Source organism: Capsicum annuum, chromosome 9 (genome assembly GCF_002878395.1).
Source record: "Capsicum annuum cultivar UCD-10X-F1 chromosome 9, UCD10Xv1.1, whole genome shotgun sequence".
NCBI classification, from domain to species: Eukaryota; Viridiplantae; Streptophyta; class Magnoliopsida; order Solanales; family Solanaceae; genus Capsicum; species Capsicum annuum.
This window is the reverse complement of record NC_061119.1, coordinates 68,328,749-68,340,761: the sequence shown is the minus strand read 5'-3', so window position 1 is coordinate 68,340,761 and position 12,013 is coordinate 68,328,749. Positions and strand designations below refer to the sequence as shown.

Here is a 12,013-nt window from a genome sequence, read left to right as displayed (position 1 = left end):
TTTTGACATAGCCTTTATGAAACACCAATTTCTATACCATATTTATATTATATTTTTAGGATGTAGTTGAATAATTTTTAGATGACACCAATTTCTATATCATTTGTATATTATGTTTATAGAAACACTAATTTCTACATTATTTTTATACCACTTACAGAATATATAACCTTTATGAACCACCAATTTCTATACCATATTTATAGCACGTTTATAAGGACATCAATTTCTACATTGTTTTTATACCATTTATAAAAATATGTAATTAACCGAAGAAGATATACCAATTTCTACATTATTTTTATACCATTTAAAGAATATATAACCTTTATGAACCACCAATTTCTATACCATATTTATATAACATTTATAAGGACATCAATTTCTACATTATTTTTATACCATTTATAAAAATATGTAATTAACCGGAGAAGAGATAACAACCACGATCTCTGTCGCTACAAATCGGATATCACCGGTAAAACTACATACACAGAATACAATCAACACGCACACAGACCCACACACATGCCACCACCGAAAAATGGAAAAATTTGAGAGGGAAAATAGGTCGGAGAGAGGAGAGTGAAGAACGACGGATCATATCACCAACATTTCCTTTGTCCTGATTATACTGATCTGAGCCTTTTGTTGTTTCTTCATTATTGCCGTCATCCTTGAAAAGGATTTTTACCGGCGTTGAAGTTGTTGTTATTGTTATTAGTGGTGTTGTTTGTATTACGAATGAGAGGCTGTGATGATTGATGATGAGAGGCTGTGATGATGAGAGGTTGTTATTATTGCCTACGTTTCTTGTTCTTTTTAATTTTTTTCTCCTATTTAATAGGTTTTGTTAGTTTTGTATTGGTATATGTTGTAAAATAGAATCTTGTGGTAGATTTTGTAATATAGGTTTTAACATTGTATATTATGTAATTTTTCCTAGATATAACTTGTACTTCAAAAAGAATATTAAAAATAATGGTGATATGTGTTTAATGAAAATTGAAACAATCGCATATAATTAAATTTTAAAAGAAAATTCACATAGAATTAGAATAATGACTAACTAATTTGTTGTGATGGAATTAACATCCAAGAAATCTGGTCAAAATCGAAAGTCAATATAAACAAAAATCACAAAAACTTCTCAATCAACAATTATCTATCGAGAATACATGATAATTTATAATTTTAGACTTCAAAAACATACTAAAATTACAAAAGAAAACTTCTCATTAGCAAATGTCTATTAAATTACATGATAATTTATTTTTACAAACATAAAAAAATGTACTAAAATCTTAGAAAACCTACCTCAAATCACAAACTAATTTATCTCTTCAATCATGATTAGTCTCAATATTAAAAAAAAAAACTTCTTAATTAACAATTATCCATCAAGAATATATGATAGTTTATTATTGTAAACTTCAAGAACGTATTAAAATCTTAGAAAACCCATCTCAAATCAGAAAAGAAATTCTCTCTAATAATAGACACATCAAGATTGTAAATATTAAGAACACACTAAAACCTTAAAAATCTTACCTCAAATTACAAACAAAATTTTCTCTACAATCATAAAATATCTCAAAGTTCACAAAGAAAAAAAAAATCTCAATTAGCAATTCTTATCAAGAATACGTGATAATTTATTTATGTAAACTTCAAGAATATACTAATACTAAAATTCTTTTAAAAACTTACCTCAAATCACAAGTAAATGTATCTTTTTAATTATAGATACTATCAAGATTTTAGTTGGTAAGAAAAATTCATAAAATAATCTAAACAAAGAGACACAATTATCATTAATTAATTAGTTAAAGGAATTCTTATTTTAAAATGATGAAAACTTAAACAATCTAAAAATTAATAGGTATCTAGATGTTATAAAAAGCATGACTTTTTAATTTATAAGAAAAAATTTCCTTACAAGGAAAGAACTTTTTTTAACCAAGAAAAAAAAATTACTTTAGGACATAAGAATTTTTTTCCTCAAAAATCAACAAATGCGTTTTCTCTTTTTTTTTTCCTTCAAAATTAAAAATAAGGTGTTTTCTGTTTTTGAAACTTTAGGGCAGTTGTTTGTTATTATGTTTTATAAGGAAAAGTTTTCAACATATATTTTCTTATTTATAGGACTTCTTAATTTTAAATATTATAATTAAAGAAATACTATAAAAAGACGATTTTGTCTAAAGCATAAACTTTTAATGAAGGGTAAAAAGTTTGAATCACATTTCTAAGGGTCTTCACACTTTTAATATATTATAGATTATTAATTTTTTAATTCATAAAAAGTTATAATAATTAATTAAAAGTGATATACTAAAATCACGGAGCAAGCAGCTGATGAAGCAGGCAAGAAAAGCAGGCATATTGATGGAGAGCTGCTTGCTTCTCCTCCCCATTCCCTTTTATTAGTAAGTATAGATGTCGAGGGCCGGTTCCAGAACGAGACCAATATATGTTATTTTTTAATCTCAATTTATGTGCCATAAATAAAATTTAGATAATCAACAAATAATTATATTTCAAAAAATATAATTTTTTAATTATTGAGATTTATAATACTTTTTTTTCATCGCAATTTAAGTGGCACTGATATAATTTTTGGAGTTAACAAAATATTTTACATCTTTATAATTTTTTAACTTGTTAATTATTGTTATTTATAGTACCTTTTTAAGTATTTTTCTTAAAACTATCTAACAAATTATTTTTTTTTCGATGCCTTAAGATGTCAACTATTGTAATCTATAATACTTAAAAAGGTACTATAAGTAACAATAATTAACAAGTCAAAAAATTATTGATTTTCATATAATACATGTTACTCTCCTTGTCCTAACTTTTGTGACGTTAATATTCAATTATATATTTAACTATTCTAATTTAAGTGGCAGTGGTATAATTTTGAGAGTCAATCAAATATTTTATATATTTTTAATTTTTTAAGTTGTTAATTATTATGATCTATAATACTTTTTACATATTTTTTGAAATACATAATAGATTAATTTTTTTAAGATATTTTAAGTTGTTAAATATTGTAATTTATAATACATTTTATGTAAATTTCAATTAATATATATTATTTTTCTTGTCCAAAATTTTATGGCATTGATAGTCAATTATATTTTAAAAATAATTTAAGTTTTTAATTACTATGATTTATAATATTTTTTCTTTTATTCCAATTTAAGTGGCAATGCTTAGATGACCATAACAAATAATTAGGACTGGTATAGTAAAATCACGATTGAAGCAGCAAACTAGACATGTCTTGAATGAATTAGAAATACTAATTAGAAGTGATATAACAAAATTATTATAAAAAAATACTTATGCAAAAAAATAAGTGAATCTCATATAAGACGTCAAGTTAATTTAACATTAAATAATATTCATTTTTTTAATACTTAAATAACTTTATACTAATTTTTTAACATTAATTGTTAATACTTAGATGAGTTGTAATAATTAATTAGGGGCGATATAGTAAAATAACGGCCAAATTAGCTGGAGCAGACATGTTAGAAATGTCTGTTTTATTTTTTTATTAAATATTATTCATTTTCTAATACCGAATGACTTATAATAATTAATTAGAGGTGACGATTGAAGCAGCTGAAAAAAATCCTCAAATAATAATAAGTGAAATTTTGAGGAGCTTAGTGGTCATTTTGAAAACTATCCTTTTATTAAATATTATCAATATTATAATAGTTAAATGAATTATAATTAGTAATTAGAGGTGATATAGTAAACTTATGCTTGAAGCAGCTGAAGCAGCCAGGACGATAGGGGCAATATAGTAAAATAACGGTCAAACCAGTTAAAACAGACATGTCAGAAATGTTTGTTTTATATTCTTATTAAATATTATTTATTTTCTAATACCTAAATGACTTATAATAATTAATTAGATGTGATATATCAAATAATGATTGAAGCGGTTGAAAAAAAAATCCTCAAATAATAATACGTGAAATTTTGAGGAGCTTAGTAGTCATTTTGAAAACTATTCTTTTATTAAATATTATTAATATTATAATAGTTAAATGGCGTACAATAATTAATTAGGGGTGATATAGTAAAATTACGCTTGAAGCTGCTGAGCAGGCAACTGAAGCAGTCAGGACGACCCTAAGTTGCTCAATATTCACGCTTCTTATGTATAGTTATATATATAATACTATTATATATAAACGAAAATAAAAAAGTTTTTGTCGTCCTCACATCTACTGGTCACCATAGATATATTGCTACACGTGTAGGTATGCAGCTATTTTTAACCGAAAAAAAGGTATGCAGCTACTACTTTTTCCTTCCCCTCATTCATTTGCTTAAAATCATTTCAACCTAGGCTTTTTATAATTGGTTTAGAGTGAGACTCTTTTAGATCTTTTTGGTCCCTTTTAATGTTAGTTTTTACATTATTTTTCTTACTCATACATATTAGTAAATTTAGTCAATTTTAGAGTCAAATCAAAATGTAGGTGGAACCTATCTACAGGCACTTAAAGTTTCAGTGATCTTTCACTTTGACACCTAAAGTAGAAAGTTTTCATTTTTGGCACCTCAACTAGCATTTCGATGCGTCATTTTGGCACTTCTTACACATTCAACAAAAATATATAATGTCCTCGTAATACATGCGCTACTGACGTGTAAAGTGACAATAATATACCGACATTAGTCATTTTTCTCCAAAAATATGTTTTTAATAATTAATTTAAATTAAAAAGAAAAGAAAAAATAATAAATTACCCCTCCACCCTACCCCCAAAATCATCTTCTCCAACAAAATACTCTCCAACTTTTACTCCATCTTCTCCAAAATAATCTTCTTCAAAAAAATTTCTCTCTTTTTCTCCGGCAACCAATTTTTACTTCGGTCAGTTACTCGCCAGAAAATCCTAAAATGTACTCACAACTTCTTTGAACTTCCCTCCTCCTCCCCACAAATCTACCCCAAAATGACATCTTCCTCAAATCCCAAGACAGCAGAGATGATGCCATTGATGACCTTGATTGAACACGTGCGCACACACACAATTTCTTTCTTTTTTTGTGATGATTCATGTGTAGAATAATAGATTACTTAATCAATTTAAAGCAAAATGCAAAAATAAATTTTTTGTGATAATTTTTTTTCTCATTCTCCATTCATGTGTGTATGTGCATTATGCAGCGTTTATGGCAAGTTTTGAAATAATGTTCATCCTGCATAGCCTAACTAAACAATTACCATAGTCAAGAAAGGCAAAAAATCACTTCCCATTGTAAAAATTTTAATTTCTTTTTCCTCTCCAAATTCACAACTTCTTGAGGAAACAAAAAGAAAATAAAAATGAAGAAAGAGGAGAAATGAAGGAAAGAAAGGGAGATAACAAAGAAAATGAGAGCATGAGAGAAGTATTTGTTATGTGTGATATATATATGTACAATCAAATTGTGCAAAATTAGCAAATATGCAGTACGTGTATTTTGCTTTGCATTGTAGTTGAAATGGTGGAAAATTAATGGAAATTGAAGGGGAAAATGGTGGAAAATGGAAGACAGAGTGAGGAAGAAAGAGAAGAGAGAGAAGAGAGACACAAATTAAAAAAAAATAACCTTCACACGCACTCAAATTGCGGTAGTGCACAAGCAACGGTGACTCAGCAAAAAGTGCCAAAATAACACATCAAAATTGACCCGACCCGACCTCGGGCCTTGTCGTAATGGACATCCCAAGTCCAACCAACCCTTATTACCTAAACCGACCACCTATATCTATCCTTAGATAGGCTGAATTTCGAGCATATAACAAGATGGCGTAAATGCTCTCATGAAGACTGGAATAGAGTAACAACCATGACCAACCCAACCGAGTCCAACTATACCAAATCAACCATACCAACCAAACCATAGGCTATAAACCAGGCCACAACCAAAGAGAAAACCAAAATATAATATGATAATCAATCCCAAAATATAATACGATGGAACAACCAATAATATCGTCTAATGATGACAGCCCCAACACCAATACCAATGCCAAGGCCGACAACAATACCAATCCCGCCCATACCAACCCCCAGAAGTACCACAAAGCCTCTATCCAAAAGAGTAAATAAATTTGGTTGGGACATGCCCCCAACTATGGCCAAAACCAATATCTAGGATAAAGTCAAAATGTCTAGGAACATCCATAACATGAAATGGTGCCTTCCGAAAGGTTGGAAGCTTACCACTTCATTCCAAATGTTTTTCCTGAGTCAATTACTATGTAGAAGGAGTCGAATGGTCGGTTCCTATATAGCGTGGGTATAAAACCACCAGTAGATGGATTAGCAAATGACCGCTAACATGAATCTCAGGACAAGGATAAAATAATGCCAGTTATAAAACCAAGTAAAAATTCATCCATAATGCATAAAACCAAACATATATATAAATGCCGGGAAAGGGAACCGAGTTTAGAATGCCTTTAAAACCTTTACCTGGGCAGTGTAGGCCGTCCTAAACCACCCACGGGGAATATGGTTTCAGCTCTCCCTGCTGAAAGGGGCCTAGTGCGTGTAGTTGCGTGACTAGGGAAATATCCTATGGGATGACTAGTACATCCCCCAAGAGTGTGACATCATGCACAAGGTCCACTAAGACCAATCCTCATATAGGCAAATAGGAGCTTCCAGTTTTGGTTCCCTCCTGGACCACCACCTTCCACAGCTTTGCTACACACCTGGCATTAATGCCTAATTAAAATCATTTCCAAACAACCAACCAATCCATTTACCATTTTATTAAACAAGGCTAATATTAGTGGTATCGTCATACCACCCCATTACTTGCAAGCAATATCCATAGCCAAACCATTAAGGTTAAGGGGACTTGCAAGTGTCCTTCTATATACCATATTAAACCACTTGGGAGACTTCCATGTTCCCCATAAGCATAACCATTTAGCCTTTATCCTATTTCAAACCATTTAAACCATTTAAAGCTTTATTACATAAGTTGAAAACAAGAAAGAGTTCCATTAAAGAAGTCAATGCAATGAATATACCTTTATAAGCATTTTATCAAACACCTTGGGGGCATAATACAATCAAAACCAATTCCAAAGACCATTAAACCATTACCATGCAATTTATTTGTCCAAAACCACCACTAATGAATATAAAATCATAATTAAAACCATAGGAAACCATAACCAAGCATTTAATATCAAAACCCCCAAATAATAGCTTAAAACCATAATCATGAAATAATAAAACCATAAAATCAATCATATAAACCATGCCTTTAGTTTAAATTACAATGAGGGAAGAAAACCATGACTTGTACCGAAGAATTGATGGAAAGAAATCACCAACACAAGCCCCAAAGCAATCTTTTTTGTTGAAACCCTAGATCTCTTTCCCCAAAAGCTCTTGAGAGAATTATGGGGTGTTTTGGAATAGTTTCTACGGGTTAATGAATAGAATAATAGGATAAATAACCTTCTAAGTATATTAGAAGTCGTGGTTCCTAATTAGGGTAAGTAGGAAAATATCCAGAATACCCTCACTTAAGTTGCACAAAATCCCATCACAGGGATACTACTGACCATACGAGTCGTACCCTCCTATATGGTTAGTTTCCACCACTCGTATCCAAGCCTCACCCTTTGGATCAGACACTGTCCAGTAAACGACTCATCCAACCAAGTCGTGACCATAGCATAAGATCCATACCCATGACCCGTATCTCTAGCAGAATGAAATATCAGGAGGATCAAACACTGCTCACCATGCAAGTCTATGATATGACTCGTACCAAGCCCTACGACTCATACCCTAAGTCATAACCATTCCAGTTGTTAAAACTATCCCACCGACTAATATTGGTCAATATACGATAGGACCATACCACTCATACCCTAACATACGGCTCATACCCATGAGTCATATTGGGTTCGAAGAATGGGAATTTCAGGAAATTTTCTAAAGGTCAAAACTAGGATGTTTCAGTCTCCCCCACTAGGAACATTCATCCCCGAACGATAGACAAGGTAGGGGTAACTACATACAGAGTTATTTGAATTATCAAGCATATTCCCAATCTTCATCAAAGTTCAAAAATAAAGCAGCAAAGATATTAATCTTTCTTTTAACAAACTCAGAAAATAAAGATGTGTTCAAGAATACATACCTTCCGCATGAATCCCAAGAGCAAAAAACAGATGTGGATACCCGGACTTCATATCCTCTTTCGCTTCCCAAGTACCTTTTTTTATATTATGGTTCTGCCATAAAACCTTAACCGAAGCCACATCCTTGGTCCACAACTGACGAACTTGCCTATCCAATATCTCTACTGGGACTTTTTCATGAGACAAGGAATCTGAAATACCCAACCCTTCCAAAGGAATAATCGAAGAAGGATCGCAAATGCACTTCCTCTACATGGAAACATAAAAGACCGGATGAACCAAACCTAAGCTAGATGGAAACTCCAACTCGTAAGACAAATTGCCAACTCTCCGCAAAATCACATAAGGACCAACATACCGAGGACTGGGTTTTCCTTTTTTGCCAAACCGCACCACTCCCTTCATGGGAGACACCTTGAGGAACACCCTATCCCCGACCTCAAACTCTAAGTCTCTACGCCTAACATCCGCATAGGACTTTTGCCCGCTTTGGCAGCATTAAGCCTATCCCAAATCACCTTCACCTTCTCCATCGCTTGGTAAACCAAATTTGGGCCAAACATGTCGGGCTCGCCAAGCTCAAACCAACCAAAATGAGTTCTATACTCCTACCATACAACACATTAAAAAGATCCATACAAATACGCGAATGATAGCTATTGTTGTAAGCAAACTCCACCAAAGGTAGATGCTCAACCCACTTTCCATTATAGTCAATCACGCAAGCCCAAAGCATATCCTCCAATGTCTGAATAGTTCTCTCTCCTTGCCCATCCGACTGCGGATGGAAAGCAGTACTCAGACTAACCTTAGTCCCCAACCCTTTCTAGAAAGATCGCCAGAAGTGAGACGTAAACTGCGTACCATGATACCCCATACAGCTTCACAATCTCCTAAAGATATAGTTTCACATAATCTACAATCGAAAAGGTAGTCTACACTGGCAAGAAGTGTGCAGACTTAGTCATCCAATCCATGATGACCCAAATCAAATTATACTGATTTCAAGAAAGAGGAAGACCGATAACGAAGTCCATATTGATTACTTCCCACTTTCATTCAGGAAAATCAATTTCTTGATACAACCCTCCTAGCCTCATGTGCTCAACCTTAACCTGTTGACATACTATACACTTAGCCATAAAATCTGTCATATCTCTCTTTATGCCATTCCACTAATAGACCTCTTTGAGATCATGATACATCTTAGTCGAGCAGGGATAAACAATATAGCGTGACTCATACGCCTCAGCAAAAACCCTTTGTCGCAACACATCAACATCAGGAACACACAACCTTCCTTAGTATCGTAAAGTACCATCACCACTAATCTCAAACACCACTATATTTTGCCCGCCAACATTGCTCTTAATTTCATTAAGACAGGATCCAGCACTTGCTTTTCCTTAATCTCTACACCAAGAAACGATCAAACCACCTCTTGTACCATCACACTACCATCCTTAGAGTCCAAGCGATGAACTCCAAGATTTGCCAAGCGGTGAATAGCCTTCAACAATTCTTGCTTTCCCTCCTCTGCATGGGCCAAGCTCTCAATGGATAACCTGCTAATAGCATCAGCAACCATATTAGCCTTACCTGGGTGGTAGTAAAGACTCATATCATAATTCTTGAGAAGCTCAAGCCATCTCTTCTGCATAAGATTAAGCTCTTTCTGGGAAAATAAGTACTGAAGACTCTTGTGATCAGAAAAGATATCCACGTGAACACCATACAAATAATGTCGCCGTATTTTTAAAGCAAACACAACCACCAAGAACTCCAAATCATGAGTAGGATAATTCCTTTTATGTACCTTTAACTGCCTGGAAGCATAGACAATTACCTTCCTGTGCTGCATCAACACACACCCAAGACCTACCCGAGATGCATCACAATAAACCATGAACCCGTCATAGCCCTCCAGCAAGGTCGGGATTGGAGCCGAAGTCAAATTATCCTTAAACTTCTCAAAACACCCTTCACAGGCATTCGACCAAGAAAACTTAACCTTCTTCTGAGTTAACTTAGTCAATGAAGCAGCTATAGAAGAAAAAATTTCCATGAACCACCTATAATACCCAGCTAAACCTAAGAAGTTTCGAATATCAAATGGTGTTGCGGGCCTAGGCTACTTTTACACCATAACAACCTTCTGCGGATCACCATGATCCCTTTACTAGAAATAACGTGACCCAAGAAAGTCACAGCGTTCAACCAAAACTCGTACTTAGAGAACTTGACATACAACTATTGTTCCTTTAAGGTCGGCAACACCACATGGAAGTAATTAGCATAATCCATCTCACTCTTCGAATAAACCAAAATATAATAAATAAACACAATGACGAAGAGATCTAAATACTATATGAACACCCTGTTCATCAAGTCCATAAACTCTACTGGAGCATTGGTCAACCCAAATGACATCACCAAGAACTCAAAGTGCCCATACCGAGTACAAAAAGTCATCTTAGGGATATCCACCTCCCTAATCTTAAGTTGATGGTACCCATATCAAAGATCTATCTTAGAAAAGAACTTGGCACCCTATAACTGATCAAACAGATCATTTCTCCTTGAGAGAGGATACTTGTTCTTAACTGTTACCTAATTCAACTACCTGTAGTCAATGCACATCCAAAGGAAACCATCCTTCTTACGCACAGACAACACCGGTACACCCCACGGAGAAATGCTAGGACTAATAAACCCTTTGTCCAGAAGAACTCCTTGAGTTCATTTAACTCAGCTGAACCTATTCTATATGGAGGAATAGATATTAGACGAGTGTCTGGAAGCAAATCAATACCAAACTCTATTTCTCTATCCAGAGGAACACCAGAAAAGTCATCCAGAAAGATCTTTAGAAACTCATTAACCACAAGGACCGATGACAAAGAAGGACCTTTTGAGTTAGAATCTTTAACCTGGACCAAGTGATAAAGATAACCCTTAGAGATTAACCTCCAAGCTCTAAGATAGGAAATAAACCTCCCCCTAGGAGTTAAGGAACTACCTTCCCAATCTATAATCGATTCACCAGGGAATATAAAGATAACCTTACAGGTCTGACAATCCAAAGACGCATAACAAGAATACAACCAATCCATACCCAGAATTACATCAAAATCTACCATATCCAACTCAAACAGATTCGCCAAGGTCTTCTTCCACTAACAGATACCACACACCCCTTGTAGACTTTCTTAGCGATAATCAAGTCACCTACCAGGGTAGAAATAGAAAAAGGATCCAAAATAACTTTCCAATCTAAACTAAAACACACATCCGCATATAGAGTCACATAAGAAAGAGTGTACCCCAGATCAAGCAAATAATATACGTCGCGAGAGAAAAGTTGTAACATACCAGTAATGACATCAGGTAATGCCTCAGATTCCTATTGGGATGCTAAAGGATACAACCTATTTCGACCAACACTCAAACTAGGAGCAGTAACAGAAATAGATGTCACATCACCAGATACAGAAACAGAATATGAAGCCATAGGAATCCTATTTGTCCCCGTAGCAACCTTATTGATCGGACAATTCCTGAGTCGATGACCTACCTATCCACACTTGAAGCATTTGCCCTTGCTTCCTTGCAATAACCCCAATGAGGATGACCATAGAATCAACAAAGAGGATCGAAGAAACTGGCTAACCTCCGCTCGCCTGAGATTGGGAATCCTGTGCTCGAGAATTATTACCACCTTGATGACGCCTGTCGCCCGACTAATAGGAGCAATAGTAAAAAAAGAAGCCAGAACTCCCCCACTTTTTAGCCACTTGCCACCATCTCTACCACACTGATACT

General features: G+C 33.8%; 1 protein-coding gene across 1 annotated transcript in view; it reads right to left on the bottom strand.

The window, feature by feature from the left end:
- The window catches only part of LOC107841435, a 15,624-nt gene extending 5,845 nt beyond the window's left edge, over window positions 1-9,779 (bottom strand). Inside the window, exon 1 of the mRNA XM_047396263.1 lies at window positions 9,639-9,779. Coding sequence (XP_047252219.1) covers window positions 9,639-9,779 — 141 coding nt within the window. The remainder of the gene's footprint in view (window positions 1-9,638) is intronic.
- Window positions 9,780-12,013: the final 2,234 nt, after the last annotated feature.